General features: G+C 37.6%; 6 protein-coding genes and 1 pseudogene across 6 annotated transcripts; 4 read left to right on the top strand and 3 right to left on the bottom strand.

Annotated features, from left to right (window-relative positions):
• The first annotated feature begins 14 nt into the window (after positions 1–14).
• Positions 15–3,078, top strand: LOC17884126 (ABC transporter F family member 4). Its single transcript, XM_006286469.2, has 5 exons — positions 15–101; positions 595–738; positions 812–964; positions 1,206–1,318; positions 2,125–3,078. Exons 3-5 carry the CDS (start codon positions 826–828, stop codon positions 2,884–2,886), a joined length of 1,014 nt encoding a protein of 337 aa, XP_006286531.1. The 5' UTR covers positions 15–101; positions 595–738; positions 812–825; the 3' UTR covers positions 2,887–3,078.
• Positions 3,079–4,190: 1,112 nt separating this feature from the next.
• Positions 4,191–6,097, top strand: LOC17884124 (annotated as a pseudogene).
• Positions 6,098–6,804: 707 nt separating this feature from the next.
• Positions 6,805–7,977, top strand: LOC17883378 (putative F-box only protein 15). The gene has a single exon (XM_006290059.1). The coding sequence runs from the start codon at positions 6,805–6,807 to the stop codon at positions 7,975–7,977; it is 1,173 nt and encodes a 390-aa protein (XP_006290121.1).
• Positions 7,978–8,218: 241 nt separating this feature from the next.
• On the bottom strand, positions 8,219–12,871 carry LOC17883143 (tRNA wybutosine-synthesizing protein 2/3/4). The gene is made up of 9 exons (XM_006286929.2): positions 12,079–12,871; positions 11,454–11,844; positions 10,093–11,169; positions 9,855–9,984; positions 9,414–9,649; positions 9,196–9,331; positions 8,993–9,069; positions 8,773–8,879; positions 8,219–8,496 (listed from the first exon to the last, which is right to left on the bottom strand). Exons 1-9 carry the CDS (start codon positions 12,812–12,814, stop codon positions 8,402–8,404), a joined length of 2,985 nt encoding a protein of 994 aa, XP_006286991.1. The 5' UTR covers positions 12,815–12,871; the 3' UTR covers positions 8,219–8,401.
• Positions 12,872–14,461: 1,590 nt separating this feature from the next.
• Positions 14,462–15,897, top strand: LOC17883166 (ATP synthase gamma chain 1, chloroplastic). Its single transcript, XM_006289950.2, has one exon. It carries the CDS (start codon positions 14,585–14,587, stop codon positions 15,710–15,712), a length of 1,128 nt encoding a protein of 375 aa, XP_006290012.1. The 5' UTR covers positions 14,462–14,584; the 3' UTR covers positions 15,713–15,897.
• Positions 15,898–16,083: 186 nt separating this feature from the next.
• On the bottom strand, positions 16,084–17,489 carry LOC17884657 (putative F-box protein At3g23950). The gene has a single exon (XM_023780766.1). It carries the CDS (start codon positions 17,487–17,489, stop codon positions 16,905–16,907), a length of 585 nt encoding a protein of 194 aa, XP_023636534.1. The 3' UTR covers positions 16,084–16,904.
• On the bottom strand, positions 16,182–16,865 carry LOC111830018 (putative F-box protein At3g23950). The gene has a single exon (XM_023780361.1). It carries the CDS (start codon positions 16,863–16,865, stop codon positions 16,182–16,184), a length of 684 nt encoding a protein of 227 aa, XP_023636129.1.
• Positions 17,490–17,794: the final 305 nt, after the last annotated feature.

Raw genomic sequence — 17,794 nt, 5'->3', positions numbered from 1 at the left:
GATTAGCTGAGCACATGTGCGAGCTTTGGGAATTTTTGTTGTTGTGGTCTCTGCGTTATTGTCATCTCTATACTTTGGATGTTCTGATTTTATCGAAGAAGGTGAGCTCAAAATTGTATCATATCCTTTATTTGAGTGTGTTTGATAGGCTTTAGATCAGAGTATCTTAGTTTTAGGACTCAGGTTGACTTATGCTCCAATGAATACGGATGAGATGAGACTCAAAATTTGAGATTTGCACAAGACTCTCTATTTTTGAGAATCGTGTTTATTTTCAAAACTTAGTCTAGAGGTTGACATAGAACTATTGTAGGAGTTTGTTGTAGTTTTGGATTTGGTATGTTATTGTTTTTGAATCTATAATATTTGTCTTGCACAAGTCTCATTAGTTTGTTTCAGTCATGAGAAACTTTGGTTACTTTTATTCCAATGGCATAGAGATTTGGATTTGGTGACTCACATATAAATCTATCGAGAATTGGGTTTATACTGTGTTTTGTTGTACAGATCGTTTTCAAGTATGCGATATTAGTAATTAGTTTTATTCTCGTCATGGTTGATTTGATGCATTTGCTATGAAACCAACAAATACAGGAGAAGTATACCGGTACTGTGTCGGGAGTTCTTACTACGTTGCTCCTGAAGTATTACAGGGAAATTACGGGAAAGAAGCCGACATTTGGAGTGCAGGGATTATATTGTACATCCTTCTCTGTGGCAAACCTCCCTTTGTGACAGGTTAAAACTTAGAAGCTAACTGGATTTGTTTCTTCTTTGATCTGTTATTTATATATGTATTTATTGATTGTAGAACCTGAGGCACATATGTTCAATGAGATTAAGAGAGCCCAGATTGATTTTCAGAGCAAAACATGGCATTGTATAGATGTGAGGGCAAAACATCTTGTCCAGAAGATGCCTACTAAAAACCCGAAGGAACGATTGTCTGCCGCAGAGGTTCTTGGTAAGTCCCTTTATTTCTCTTTCCTTAAATTTTATAGAGCCAGCACAAATGTTGTATCTCTCTGTTTGTTTTAGATGAGTTCCAAAAGAAGCTTCAAGAATCCAGAATTGTGATCACCATGTTTGTGGAGGGCTTGTTTCCTTAATAGAAATTTCATTGTTTAGATGTTACAAAGACACTATGTGAATCTTGAAGTCTTGTCTGTTCTGTAATGTTTGGCTACTATCCTTGTTGTATATAGGACATCCATGGATGAAAGATGGAGAAGCTTCAGATATGCCTATTGATGGTGCTGTTTTATCCCGTTTGAAGCAATTCCGAGATATGAATAAGTTGAAGAAGGTAGCTCTAAAGGTAAAGATTTCACTAAACTAAGTTGAAAAAATAAAGATGAAAATCCTCTTTAAAAAAACAAAAAAAAAAAACACTTAAAAAAAACTTAATTGACTTCTTCTCATATTGTTTTGGGCAATTTCCATCGATTATCACTAAATTAGTAATTAAAAAAAATATATAGTTTTATATTCCAAAAATATCACTAAAATTTACACAAAACTAAAACAAAACTTTTAACATTCAAAACTAGTCTCTAAATTCTAAAATTTAAATTCTACATTTATAAACTATTATCCTAAATATAAAATAGGAAATCCAAATCTAAAAAAGTAAATTTTACATTTGTAAAAGTCTTTTTTTTTTTTTTTTCTTTTCTTGGGTTAGGTAAGTACATAATGAATCCTTCTTCTGTTAGGACAAGAGAGAGTCTAAAGAGTTATATATAAGATAATTGACCAAAGGGTTTATGAAAATAATATTTTCTCTATCAAAACAGAGAGTTTTATTATATTTTCTGCTAGTTCTCTCCGTCTTCGTTTTCTCCCAGGTTTGTCTCTTCTTGGCATCCCAAAATTTGGCTATATCTGTTTGTTGAAAGGATTGAGGAATCGGAAACCAAAAAGTGTAATAGTGGTGATTTAGGTAATCTGATTGAGTTGATGTATAAACCCTAATTCGTTGGCTATATATATGTTCAAATTATATCTAATTGGCTTGCTTGATGAGAATATGCTTTACGTCTGTTTGATATATATAGTTGAAGAAGGTAGGAAACAAAATTCTTAACTTTTTGTTTTTGTTTTTGTTGTTGTTGTATATGTTAGGGTAAGCCGATGGCAGCAATAGGAGATCAAAATGACGGTTTTTTTAGATTGGCGCTCGATTTTCCAGAACCAAGGGATCCCCCGAGTCCTCTTGTTGAGTTGATCGATGTTAGCATCAACATGCCAGATATGCGGATCTCAAATGTTAATGTACGTATAGATATGGGGACACAAGTAGCGATACTTGGGCCTCACGGGGCGGCTGCAAAGTCTACTCTTTTGAATCTTCTCGCGGGAGATTTAGTTCCAACTGAGGGTGAAGTGAGAAGAAGCCACAACCTGAGGATCGGCAGGTACTCCCAGCACATGGTTGACCAGTTACCAATGATGGAATCCCCATTAAAATATCTTCTTCCTCTTTATCCTCCTCACCAAGACCAAAGGCGATGGTTTAAAGAAGATGCGGTGGGTTTGAAACTGATGAGGTTTGGGCTCCCAAAATTCTACCATCAGGCTCCATTTTCAATATTGTCTGCAGGACAAAAGGCTAGTGTTGTGTTAGCCTCCATCTCAATGTCCAACCCACACATTTTGCTTCTTGACGAGCCAACTAATCACTTGGACGAGACAACTATTGATGCCTTGGCGAGATCACTTGCTCGGTTCGCTGGAGGACTTGTGTTGGTCAGTCACGACGCGAGACTCCTATCACGTGTCTGTCGCCGAGAGGACAAGAGTGAAATTTGGGTTGTCGAAGACGGAACATTCACTTTCTTCCGAGGCACATTTAAAGACTACAATAGTCAGGCACATAGAGTTTGATGACTACTTAATTAGCTGGCTACAAAGGACAATGGTGACTTATTCTTGAGACCCTCAGGGGATGTATTGGATTAATCATTGATTTCATTAAACTTTGTTTTATTTTTTTTATTTTTTTCTCCTTTTATATAAATCAAATGATATGGAACAATAATTTATATAGAGAATTTCTATTTCCTCTTTCAGTCTCTAGATGATTTCCATTTCAATTTTGTTTGCTAATGCTTTTGTTTCTAATCCAAGTTTTTTTTAATTTTTTATTTTATCTATATTCTAATTAAGACTCTTGTTTGATTGAATTACATATATATATGTTTTCTCATGCAGCCATGAATACCAGCTAACTATGGGAGCGTTATGGAAAACATCTCAGTAACATAGGAAAAAAATTGTTGACATGTCCATAAGGTAAAAGAAATATAAATCCCGTTAGCTTGTTGTTGATGTGGTGGTGAGTGAGAAACTTTACTGGGTAACCTCTTGAAGCATTGAAAACATGGATCATAACGTGTCATATAAGAGAAAAGATTGTAATATTAGATTTTGGTAATGGCCGCACTAGTCATTTATTTTTAGATGGATACAATCTGTGTTATTTTGGATCTCATATGCAGGTTTCTTACTGATGGAGTTTATCCATTTCCCATGTGTCAGACAGTATAGTGATTCTTGATTCAATAGATTGTGGACGTTTGAGTTATGATCTCCACTTCTTACAGGTAAAGAAAGAGTTCAATGTACAGTATGTTACATTGTATATCTTGCGGACAGTGCTTTTGTGGTTTTGGATTACGTTGTATATCTTGAGAAGGGCAAAATTCCTTCAAAGCTACTTTAATAGCAGGCTCCCCCTTGTATTTCTTGTATTGATCTTTTGTGCATTCACAAGTGTCTTTGAATATTGCAGGAAGTACATATATGGTATTGTCAAAGCTAACAAAACTGTATCTACATGCTACGAATGAACAAGTCAGAACTTGTATCAGAAATACTCACTCTGTTAGTTTCATAGACTTGTTTATTTCAAGGTTTTACTTTGATTGGAGATTGTGAAGTCTTGTATAATCATTAGAATATGAGGAATCTTGCTGTTTAGGTAATAGTAACAAAGGTTGTTACTTTGGGAGTAGTGAGTGAGGAAGATATGAAAATTGACGTTTACTTTGGTTAAAATCAGTAGTTTAATCATAGGAATTTAGTTTGATTGGAGCTTGTGAAAGAGTCTTTGTGTTATTTTTTTCCTAATGTTTTCTTTGAAATAACTTGGCAATGTGTGTTTGGTATTATTGTAGAAGAGCCAGACGATGAGAAACCCTTTCCTGGATCCTACACTTCAAGAAATTCTTCAAGTGACTAAACCTATACAAGCAGATTTTGATACGAGGATCAGGGTGATTAATCAGTTGTGTAGTGTCCTACAACCCCTAGAGTGTTTCAGAGGTGATGAGTGATGACTGCACTTTTGTGCTTCTCCCATTTTTCTTACTACTGTCTATTAATGCCTTGAACCATTCCCCCCTGATGGATGTGATTATGATATTGGACATGAAAATGAGATAGTTAGAGCCTTACAGTAAGGTAATCTCTACTGAATATGTAGTTTCAGAACAATAAAAGTGGTTCAACTATTTTCGTTCTGTAAACAAATGATTTCATCTGATACTTAAAAAAAAGAAAGTTGCTTATAGCCCATTATCTGGTTCTGGTGTTGTTAGGTGCTACTGTTCAACCTTTTGGATCCTCAATGTCAATTCTCTTCACACAATGGGGAGACTTAGATATCTCTGTTGACTTATTCAACGGTTCTTCCGTCTTGTTCACTGGACATTTGCTTTGAGCCCTTAGAGCGAATGGTGATTCATGTAGCTTCTACTCTCTTTTTTTTGGTTTAAACTTTACTTCAATGGTTTCACCTTCTAGCTCAAGTATTCCTTTCATGTGGCAATTTGTCTCACCTCCATTATCATGAAAAAACGCAGGTTCTATGGTACAAACTGCAATTTCTTGTGACATTTCTATTGATAATCTGGAAGGGCTTTTGAAGAGCAGGTTCTTGTTATGGATCAGTGAAATATATGGGATTCCGCGACCTGGTTTTGCTTGAAAGTTAACAGGAAAATAAAACCAGATTGTTTGTTTCTAAAAGGTTTAACTGATCCTTTGACATATACATATCTTGTGTATTCTACCATTTATAGGTGAAGGAATAGGCCAAATTGACTTTCAACTCTTTTATTCTCTCAGTTTGTTAGTCATTTTCCATCTTCAGGTAAGATAGATGTCCTGTATTTCATGCCTTCAGCCTTCTGCCGTTACTCCATCATTATAAAACCTGAAGTCTTAAGATGTTTTTTTGTTGTTTGGTGCAGACTTGTGCGCCTGCAATCTAAGAGTGATATATCCAAAGAGTGCGGCTGATGATCTGACAGGTACCTTCTCTGAAAAGGTTTCAAGCCAAACCACGTAAAATTTATGAGTTCTTGGGATAAAGAAACAAAAGTTTTAGCGGCATGGTCTCTTGTAGGTCTACGAAAAAATGCAGAGGAAAGTAAATTAGACACAGCAAAATCACCCAACCCAAGCTCACTCTCGGAGCTTTTGGTCTCGTTTTCTGCAAAGGTGATTGATTTCTCATACGTTCTAGCTTTAAACTTTTTGTTTCCCCATACTATGTATTATCCATTAAAGTACTCTTGATAGAAATTAGTCTCTTGATTTTTGTATCTATCAGTTTTCAGACATAAACGTGAAGCACAAGAGCTCGATGTTTGCCCCAAGATGGGAAAACATAAGCAGCAACACTAGATGCCTACCAAAGACGTACTCACTCTTTGTAAGTCTCTTTATCTGTCTTTCTCTTACCCTCTTGCTGAGTTATATTCGTCACTATGACACCATGTGAGTCTCCCGGCTAAAGTGTGAATGCTCGGAATGAACAGAAATACTCACTCTACGGGATGGAGGTCAGTTGATACATGAAAGCTCTATGCTTTGTTCCACACTACAAAACAGAAAGATACATGTGTCATGCACGCAGTTAGGTGGTACTATAGAATCTCACCTGCATAATAACACAATTTTGAGAATCTCACCTCCTTGGTTGGTTTTTACTGTCGTTTCAGTTGGATGGTAAATTTCATGTGATATATGCTGAGGATTAAGTGGCAGGATCCTGTCTTTTCTTTGACATATGCGGAGGATTACTTTTTTTACAACATACAACATCAATGTTATACTTGATGCTAATACGACCTATGAAGAACTTGAAGTCATGAAGAAGTGCAAGCCACTTCTTTCACCTCATCAAAAGTTATCAATTCCAAACTTCTGATGGACAAGCCATGCAGGTGAAAAATCACTCCCTTGTAAATCATAATTGATTTCCTACAGTTTTTTAGAATTTATTAGCCCATCCATTACTTTCTTGACAGGCTGGTGAATCTGTAGTCAATCTTAATCTTGATGAATCCTTCCATTGAAGTTTCCAACGTCAATATATGGTAACATCAAATGCTACTCACATGACATGAATCAATAGCTCTACAGTTATAAACTTCAAAATCAAACAACTACAGTTTCTGCCGAGTATAATAAGTGACAGGTGACACAGCATGACTTTGTAATACAATTTAAGTGCTGTAGTATCTAACTAATATAGTGTCTACAACGTTTTCGGGTTGTACTTTAATTCGATTGGTAGGTAGCTCGATCCGGGTTAGCATAACCTATTCGCTTGCTATTTACAGGTTTTTTGGTTCGGTTTAAACGTAACCGTTTTTGGTTCGGTTGATCACGATTCCTTTTTTAGTTGGCGTTTAAAGTTTTTAAAACCTAACTAGGAAAGGAAACAAGAAACCTTATAAATCAAGAAACCACATCTCTTTAATTCTGATTTTCTCTAATCTTTTCAAAGCATCGATGGCTTCTTCGAAGCGTTTGTTGTGTTCGTTGCCACTTGAGTTGATAGAAGAGATACTTAACAGGACTCCAGCTGAATCTGTGTATCGATTCAAGTCGACGTGCAAGGAATGGCACGATCTCATCACCGACAAGAGGTTCATGTACAATCACTTGGATCACTCTCCGGAACGATTCATAAGATTCGATGATAAAAAGACAGTTCAAATCATGGATCCGGTGACCGGAATCCTCACATATTCACCTATCCCAGACGTGTTTTGCTATCCATATTCGATTGCTTCTGTGGTTCACTGTGATGGACTAATGCTGTGTATGTGTAATGATTCGAGTTTCCGACAAACAAAACACGCCAATCTCGCGGTTTGGAATCCGGTTACTAGGAAAATCAAATGGATAGAACCGTTGGTCTGTTTCTATGCAACTGACAACTTTGGGATTGGATACGACAACACATGTCGAGATAACTACAAGATCTTGAGGTTTTCTGCTCCTCTGTCTCTTCGTGATCTAGCAAAGTGTGAGATATATGAATTCAAGTCTGACTCGTGGAGAACTCTTGATGGTGTCAAGTTGTTCGATTGGGATGTAGATACTCAGTGCAGAGGTGTGTCATTGAAGGGTAATATGTATTGGATTGCTAAATGTGAAGACAAGGAAGACTTTATCCAAAGTTTTGATTTCTCCACGGAAATGTTCAAGTACATATGCGTTTGTCCTCCTTGGTCCGAAACTCAACAGCAGGACATATTGTTTTGTCATCCTTTTCGACGATTAGGCTGTTTTAATGGAGATAGACTCTCTTTGTTATTACAACATGGTCAAGTAGGGTCAATGCATATTGAGGTGTTGGTGACAAACAAGTTGAGTGACGAGGTTGTTTCGTTTACCAAATATTTTAATGTCACTAGCCCTTATCTTCCGGCGTTGCAGTTCCAGTGTAATATGGCTCCTCCGGGATACTCCATCGGCAAGCACAGCGATATCATGGCATGGTGCGAGGGAGATGTGGAAGAAGATGATGAGTGGTATACTTGCATCACTCTTTACCAGATTGATCAAGGTGCGATCAGAAAACAAATTGAGACAGGACGACATGAAGAGTCACGGTACAGTAACCCTTCTATTTGTAGCTATGTGTATGTTCCAATTTTGATTCCACTTCTAGAATAAGAGGGTTGTTACTTGTTCTGTTTTTTTTTTTTTGTTCGGTTGTTCGGTTATCTTTCTACCATGTATATTGAAATCAACTATGATATTATATATGTTACTGGTTTTGGACTCTGTAATGATCTTGGAAAGATTTACTTTTTGGTCTACAGTAGCATGTGTACTCCCTTGGCCGAGATTATGGGATGGAGACGGGCGTTATGTAAAAATCCCATGACAATGGTGTGAGCTTGTTAGGTTCAGGTTTTGGAGAAAAAAATACAAATCTGTAAAATTTGTAATGGAACTGATTACTTCGGACTGGCACATGGTAATCAATGTCTCAAAAAGTGAAAACCGAGGTATTGAAATTGAGATAGACAGATAATACAAGTTAAACAATACAATGGGAAGTCTCTGTGCTGCACTCTAGTCATTGCCATCATCATCATCTGCATCTCACATCAGCGACAAGATGGCGAATCCGAGGAGCATACCATTTCACCTTCTCTATATGTTCCACTGTAACTTCCCAGCTACGACCTAAACCATGAAAACCCAAAAATATAACAAAACCATGAAAACCCAAAAATATAAGTCCCATGTTATATTCAGGCATTACCTAAATCAAGATTAGAAGTCTTATCAACAAGTAAAATCCTAGTCTTGATTCAGAAACTCAGTTTTTGGCAATGGAGACAACTAGGTTATTCTTCTACTTGGTTACACGGGTTTAGGAGTACCAAAACAAATTTCGAAAAAAACCAATGCTCTTTCTTTGAGTTCAATTTTTTCCGGTTTAGTTCATAAACTTATTACCTTCAGCTCTAGCGATATCACTTAATGTTTTGGTGACATGCTCGCCCCAACTGCTCTCATCTGAGTCCTTGACATTCCCGTGCACATGGAGTACTCCTCCCTCAGGCCTGCAAGTTCCAATAACAAGTACAGAGATATGACTGAACCTTAAAACTTTGTTCCAGAATTTATACTGCTGGTGCTTGTTGTAAAGAACAAGTTTTAAGGAAAGTAAAATCACCTTAATGCCTGAATAGCTGTGACCCAGCTTCCTTCGCTACTTGGGATAAGACCAAGATTGACTCTGTCAGCAACTCCCTGAGAATTAAAAGATTGAAACGCAAAATCTATTACTTTAGTAATTTACTCGATCCAACAGTTATACCATGAACTAATTGCCTAAAATAAATAGATGGTAAGCAGTTTGGATATCATCAACCGTACTTTCGGTGCGGTGATCCGGTTATCCCCTTCAAGAATGATACAACGATCCAAAACAGAATTTGCTTCAACATTACGTCGAAGAGCTTCAATAGCATGGGGATTCCACTCACAAGCATAAACTAGTTTTGCTTTTGCCCTGCAAAGTAAACAAAGAATGCATTGTAGTTGCATGTTATAAAACCACGATTTCTTCTCTACTTTATTAGATAATGGCCAACCTCACAAGGAATGGGAGAACGAAATATCCAATTCCGGCAAACAAATCTACCACAACTTCACTTTCACAGGCCATGTTACCCATACGAAGCTTTTCTGAGAGATTACCCCATGAGAACATGCACTTCGTAGCATCAAAAGAGTACAAGATCCCATTTTCACGGTGATCAACCCATCCATCGTCTCCCACAAGAATTTCCAATGTACTATCCCTTGTACCATTAGGTTCAACTCGTCCCTGAAAAAGAAACAAAAATTGATGATATAAGTCTTACTGGTAAGGAAATGCAATTGGCTAAGACAATAGTTTGTATTGGTTCTCAGCATTATCATAACTTATAATAAATCAATAATGTAGATTTGAGAGGTGCATAAGATGAATAAGTAAGATATAAAGGTTTGCACTTTAAAAGGTCTAGGTGTTAGGTTCTAGAGTAACATACTTGGCGAGCAAGGCGGTTGGCACTAAGAGATTTAGAAACAGCACACCAAACTTCATCACTGATAGAGATCCAAGATGGATCTTTAAAAGATGTTGCAGGAAGCACAACAATATCCCCAAGCCGTTCCCATCTACCAGTAGGGAAAATACAGAAAACACAATTACTTATCAGATGGAAGCGAAAACAATATGCACGCAATCAGATTCTCTCCATTTTAATCTGATTCATGAACACTTACCTCTGTGGAAGCTCATCTAAAAGCTCTTCCGGTAGGCCTTTCTGTTTAAGTATAGATGTGATATCTTCTCTCATTTTCTGTAGTGGGGATTTTGCAACTTTTTTGGCTTCAAAAGCTACGTTAATGAGTTTTTTGGCACCACGTTCCTTCAATAGATTCAAAGCTGCTGAGCTGGATATATCCATTAACGATGGACCCTTTATTTGGTTATCATCATCTGACCCTTTTATGTCCTCGCCCAACTGCTTTTCATGGAATAGTTCACAAAACTTTTCAGTCACAGGAAACCATATACAAAGACCTTTTTCATTTGAGTAAACTTTCCTCTCAAGGTCTAACCATCCGAAACTTTTAAGTATGTCCTTGCCAAACTTTGCATATTTTCTTTCTAACTGTATCACCCATGGTTGAGACAGGGACGTTTCAGTCTTCAAATCTGCATTGGTTTGATTCGGTTCTACAGAAACATCTTCATGCTGAGGAGGGACATGGTTCTCACTCATAGTTACAGATTGCACCAAGTTGATTTTCACTGGTTCACTAAACTTTGTCCCAAAAGCATAGCAAGCAGCCCCACCCCCAATGATAATAAGATCATCACCAAGAACACTGGCTGTACTTCGAACAAACAACTCTTTGTTCATAAATTCCAATCTTACACTCCTCCACAATCGGTGCTTCAGATCTAGCAAAGTCAACTCTTGACAATTTTGTGAGACAGGACAACCTCCAATAATGCCAATAATATGCTTATAAACAAACATAGAGTGAGAAAACCTGGCGTTAGGCCATTTTCCAGAAATCACTTCAAGTTTCCAATAACAGCTTTGGACATCAAAGCTGTATAGGTCATTAAGTACATTTTCCCCATTGTACCCTCCAAACATGAATAACTGAGAGCCATATGCAACCATAGCATGAGAGTGGCGCGCACAGGGCCATTGACCTTGTTGTTCAACTTCTTTCCACTGAAGGTCCTTTGTATCCAAAATATGCAAAGAGGAAACCATTTTATCATTGTAAAGCCCACCGAATATGTATACTTTTGAGCCAACACTAGCTGCTGCATGCCGATGCCTGCTCAATTCAAAGAATTTGTCTTTAGAAGAAAATTTGAGATAACAATGATCTGAAGGGGATGTCAACGCAACAAGCAACAAAAACATAAAATAAATCAAAGAAATGAAGCAAGACAGGCATCAAACCAAGTGGAATAAATAGGATACTTAGTTAAATAGTTTTCTAAAATACAGTACATAGAAGTTTGACGTTCATTTAGCAAAATAAACAGTACATAGAAGTTTATCATTGGAAATAGGTCAAAGGTTTATTGAAGAAATGACACACAAAATGACATTTACCTTGGAGGAAATTCACTTCCAATACACCTCTGTGAGCTCCATTCACCCTTGGGTATATCAAGCCTCCACACATCATTCAAAATGTTCAAGGGATCAGCCCTTCCTCCAATCACAAACATGAAATCGCCAACCATTGAAGCTGTGTGTCCAAGTCGTGCTGATGGAGATTCATTGACTGCAATCAACTTTAAGGTACCACATGAAGGATCAAGCAACAAAGACTCGTTTCTTCGAGCATGCCTACCAAAACCTCCAAACCCACCAAACACGATAACCTCTTTTCGATCTGTTTTATCTATCGTACAAGCTGAGTGTCCCCAAAGGTGGAGCTTCTCAACAGTTTCCCCGACTATGGATAATTTTGAGAGCGGTATAAGATTTTGCTGAAGCCCTGCCAATGATTTAGATACGGAAACTGGCTATCACGTTTAAATTTTGAAAGTTATCCTGCAAACCAAGTAGACATAACTCAAACTCTCGACCATCGGATACACTACCACTACTATCAACTAAACAAGACTATAGTTAAACAATACCATTATAGACTGCAACATATCCAATCTCATTGCATTACTCAAGCTATCTACTAATACAACAAATCACATAGAGATCTACAAAAAATTACCAGGATGCAAGTCTCCATTGTTGATAGTTGAATCATGATTTCCAGCTAGATTCTCGTAATTATCATCTTCATCCACATCGTTTGCATCTGGATTCTTAAAACCATTACTAGCCAAAACTACACCAAACCCATCGGTTCGCTTCCTATTGGCATCCATCTTCTCATTAGCAATATCAACTAGAAACTTCACATACTCTGGTGAAACCATCAGCTTCTGCGTATCACCCAAAGGCACTTCCATTCGAATAGAACATCGTATAGCTATAATTACCCTTTTGCCATCGCCGCAAGATGTGATTCCCGACTCTCTAAACCCAGCCGAGATAGCTACCGCCACAAGAAACTGAGCCGAACCCAAATCCTTACATTCCACAGCAATGATCAACGGCTCGAATCGGAAGACTAATTCGCTGGGTTGGTCAATTGGGTCAATCTGATTTGACTTGGATGGAAAAAGCAGAGAAACCACCAACTCCGGATCAGCTGGATCGTGAGTGATGTAGAGCCATGACCCACCACGAGCTTTCTTCTTAGTTGAATCATTCAGTTTTGGTTTGGGCTGAGAAAGGATTGAGATTCGACCTGAGCATGAGCTGGTAGTGAAGTAAGATGGGTGATGATTGATGGTTTCGAGGAGAGGGATGATGGGTTCGTCGAGATAACCTTTGGGAGATTTATCAGTCACTGATGAACGAATTGAAGCTAGTGTCGCAGCTTTCCTCTTCTCGAAATCCATCTCCTTTTTGAGTTTCTGTGTTGAAAGTTAAAACCCTAACCTTTAAGGTTTCATAAACCCTTTTGAGTGTGGCGCTTTAGATTCAGTGACGAAGAAGATGACTCGTAGTCTCGTACGAAACGACACGACATCGTTTTATCTTAAATAGTAATACGACAGCGTTTTACTCTTGAGTTTTGTAGGTGTTGGTGTAATTTGGATTTCGGTTCGGTTATTTCCGGTTAAGATCATTAATAACACAAAATGCGTGGATGGTGCAGGTTTCGTGATCTAACTAGTAACTAACATCAAATTCTTTTGTAGGAGATGAAGGTCTCTGTGTCTTATATATATATTGCAAAGTTGCTTACACTTTGCATTAACTTTCTAGTTTCTACTTGGCACTTTTCATCTTATGAAAGTTTCATTTTTCAAAAAGAGAGATCAACGTACCAATACAATTCTAATTACATATAACGCTAAGGATCATTATCTTCATTGTACTTAGGGTGATGGTAGTCAACCCATGTGAGGTCGCAGCCCGTGTCAAAATGAACCCTTTGTTCTATTGGGGTTTTATCAGTTGAGCAACGGGTTCATGTCGATACGGGTGCTGATTTTACATGGATTGTCTCTATATCCTATATATATGACTCGACATGTACATGAGCATCCTTAAATTGTTGGAACGAATCATATAGCGCTTTACTTCAAGTACGTATTGAAGGTTGATTTGAATAGAAATGTCACTAGATTGTTGGTATAATTTACATGAGATAAATTGGGTTTGTCCAAATCCATGAGAAGTAGGAGTGGTAGGAGCATGTTTTTGTGATGGTCACAACTCATAAGACAAAACATATAGAACCAAAACTTGTTCATAGCAAAGGTTGAGAATTTTTGTTGTTTCTATGATTCGGTATGTTTTTTTTGTTACTATATATTAAGCATATTCCAAATAATATACTCAGCTCTGTAATTTATAGTTGGATATCCATTAAAATAATCAAGACATTTTGACTAGATATCCATTAATATCAAAATTTTAACCCAAAATAATATTCCTAATATTTTTTTTTAATTACAATACAATTTTCATGATATATATTTTTTTTTACCATATGCTAAAAATTTGTATATATATATACAATCTATGTATTTTATTATATGTTTATTTATATAGGCGCGGAATAAATATCATGTCTCTCCGGTTTTTAGCATATTGTATATGATATTATTAGTGTAATCAAATATTTTATCTTATTTTATTGTTTTGGTTGTTTTATATTTTTGGCTATATCTAATATGTTGTTTATTGGAATTATACAACATACACTTGTTAGGCAATTTGATTGGTATATAAGTTTTACTAATGAACCAAAACCATACCAAATCAAATTAAACCAAACCGAATCACACTAATTTCTTTCCTCTGTTAAATGAGATTTTTTCTCTAATTGGGAGAGAGCCAAAACTCGTAACAATTTGGTTGGCTCATAAACAAAGAAGTAAGATATACCACACACACACAAAAAAAAGATATCGAGCCACTAATACAACGCCATGTCAACAAAAGAGGATCCCACCATTGGGCAGACTCCAAAGACCAAAGGTGAAACCTTATCTCCAAACCCAATCTCATCACCTTCTCTTCCCTCCACTCAAATCTCCTCCTCCTCTCTTCTTTCTTCTCCTTTCATACAATCAGAAGAATCAGAGATAAGGTTAAGCCAATACAGCAAAACAGAAGAAGAAGAAAAACAAAACTTCTCTCAGAAAGAATCAAGAACAATGGCTTGCTCTAATCTAACAACAATGTGGGTTTCATCAAAACCATCTCTTTCTGATTCCTCTTCCTTGTCTTTCCGATCTGTTCTCAACCCACTTCACCTCCCTAATCACACTACCTCTCCTCCTTCGAGATCTTCCTCTGTTTCACCAATCCAATCCTCTCTTCGTGAGCTCAGAGACCGTATCGATTCTGTCAAGAACACTCAGAAGATCACCGAAGCTATGAAGCTTGTCGCTGCTGCTAAAGTCAGGAGAGCTCAAGAAGCTGTCGTCAACGGACGACCTTTCTCTGAAACCCTAGTTGAAGTTCTTTACAACATCAACGAACAGCTTCAGACCGATGATGTCGATGTGCCCTTGACCAAAGTCAGACCGGTTAAGAAAGTGGCGCTCGTTGTCGTAACCGGAGATCGTGGATTGTGTGGTGGATTCAACAACTTCATCATTAAGAAAGCAGAGGCGAGAATCAAAGAGCTTCAAGGTCTTGGTCTTGATTACATTGTCATTAGTGTTGGCAAGAAGGGAAATTCTTATTTCCTCCGTCGTCCTTACATTCCCGTCGACAAGTTCCTCGAAGCCGGAACTTTACCGACGGCCAAAGAAGCTCAAGCTGTGGCTGATGATGTCTTCTCTCTGTTTATCAGTGAAGAAGTCGATAAAGTCGAGCTCTTGTACACAAAGTTCGTGTCTTTGGTCAAATCAGAACCCGTGATCCACACGCTATTGCCTCTATCACCAAAAGGAGAGATCTGTGACATCAATGGGAACTGTGTTGATGCTGCGGAAGATGAATTGTTCAGGTTAACGACGAAAGAAGGGAAATTGACTGTTGAAAGAGAGACCTTTAGGACACCAACAGCTGATTTCTCTCCAATCTTGCAATTCGAGCAAGACCCTGTTCAGATTCTTGATGCTTTGTTGCCTCTGTATCTGAACAGTCAGATTCTTAGGGCTTTGCAGGAGTCATTGGCTAGTGAGCTTGCAGCTAGAATGAGTGCAATGAGCAGTGCTTCGGATAATGCATCAGATCTTAAGAAATCGCTTTCCATGGTGTATAATAGAAAGCGTCAAGCTAAGATTACTGGAGAGATTCTTGAGATTGTTGCTGGAGCTAATGCACAGGTTTGATTTGTTTTAAACTGTCGACAACTCTTTTTTATTTTCATTATCGTTTGTATAATGTATAATGGTAATCTCTAGAACAACTCCTTATAATCCTTTTTTCTCTCTATAATCATGCAATTACAAACAAAGTGCGGTTGTATCTATTTTGGCCTTTCATTGGATAAATTGATGGAAATCTTTGTTGAATATTTTGTTGGATGATCAGCTTTTTGTAGGATCCTTTTGAAGGAATAAGATTTGTTTTCTTGTTAGTTGAATCTTTTGTTATCTTAGTTAGGCAGAACAATGAATCATCCCATATGAGTATCTTATGAGCAAGAACTTGATATGAGAGAAGCTGACCAATTAGTTCAGACAAAGAGCAATGGTAAAAAGATATGGTTTATGTCAAATTCAATACATACTTGTATTGTATCATAAAGAGAGAAAAGAAGCAAATGATAAAAAAAGAAAAACTAAGAAAGATGCATAATCAAGAAATAAGCTGAGGGAGCGGGTTGAACCAGCGTGGGAGCACGAACTGCGAAAAGAAGAGATGGTGATTACTAGCATACATATTATTGACCAACTTTGGAGAGATGGAGTCCATATACTCCTTGCAATCACTAATTCTCATGATACAACCATCCATAGACTTGTACGTCCTCTTTACCTCCTTGTGAAGACTACACTTGCTTTCCCTCAAGTTAAACAAGAGCAGAGAGTTGGTGTTACAACTCCAACAGTACATGATATGAGAGTTGAGAGGATGCATCACCATTGGGAAATACTCAACACCATCCTTGTCGCTGGTCATGACTTGCCATAAGAGTTGCCATGAATTAGGATGCTCATGAGTAGAGACCAGCCTCCAAACCCTGACTGTACGTTCTACTACATTATTATTATCACCGAAAGCGTTGCAATACACCACAGATCCAGCAGAGGTTGTGATTGTTCTCTTGAAACGCCGAGTGCCTTGGTATTGTTGGATGTCAGGAAAAGGTATGATACTAGCTTCATCTCCTACATTGTAGAAATCATAGGATATAACATAATTTGCGTCCGCGTCGGAGTTATCAATTGTAGCAAGCCAGTGAAGAATCTCGTTTAGAGGAACCGAATGAGATAATCTAGACCAGATCAAGCTACGGAGAAAACGAACCTGTTTCGTCATCCACGATCCTGTTTCAGAGGAATATATCATAAAAGTTAGTTATTTAGCTACAATTTGAGAGACCAACGTCCAGACAACCTTGTAACCCACGGCAATACCCTTCTCCATCTTTGTGACCAGACCATTGTCGTGAAAACAGTTGCGATTCTCCTGTAACCTCACGACATCGTAACCCGTGAGATGTGGAGGAAAAGGGATCAGAACCCATTGTCGCAACAAGGGGTTTCCGACATGATACATAGGTGCTCCTTCCATGGTCTCGGTGTAAAGCAAAACCAATCCATCCGTGCAGCTCAAGACACAAGTTTTTCTCACTGCAGTAGTCTCGTTAGGGTTAGAACGCGTGATGAAAGAGCCTAAGAAACCGGTAAGTCCCCATCTCTCGCATCCATGGTGACCAACGATCTCTGTTTTGTTACTGTTGTTCATGATTGACCACGAAACAGAGGATGGGGAAGAGTGGAGAGACTCGTAGTGATCTCGGAAGAAGTCGGAATCTATTATGAGTTTCCATTCTTTGCAGACTGATCTGACTCTAGCTATGCTTCTCAGTGAAACTAATCTAGCCAAGATCTTTACCAATACTTCCTCTGGCGGCACCAAACTTTTTCGTTTCTTCTCCATTCTAGAGACTTAGTAGATTTAGGGTTGTTCTCTTTTTCTTTTGTCGTCCGCGATTATAAATAACAAATAAAAAGCATATTCTACTAAGAAAATATTATGGTCACACTGCGTAATATTATTATGTTGTTTATCGCTAGTCATATTGTACTAAAGCATTATCCTAAATCCCACTAAGGTATATCATCTAAAATAGAAAATCATCAAATTGTCTCCAGAAACGTTATAAACATCTACAACATATATAGTACGTACGTATTTATATTATTATATACATGTATTACAGTATTAGAGTAGTCAAATTACTC

Source organism: Capsella rubella, unplaced genomic scaffold (assembly GCF_000375325.1).
Source record: "Capsella rubella cultivar Monte Gargano unplaced genomic scaffold, Caprub1_0 scaffold_6, whole genome shotgun sequence".
Taxonomy (NCBI): Eukaryota; Viridiplantae; Streptophyta; class Magnoliopsida; order Brassicales; family Brassicaceae; genus Capsella; species Capsella rubella.
Note: the sequence above shows the minus strand (reverse complement) of the source record. Positions and strands in the feature narration are given on the sequence as shown.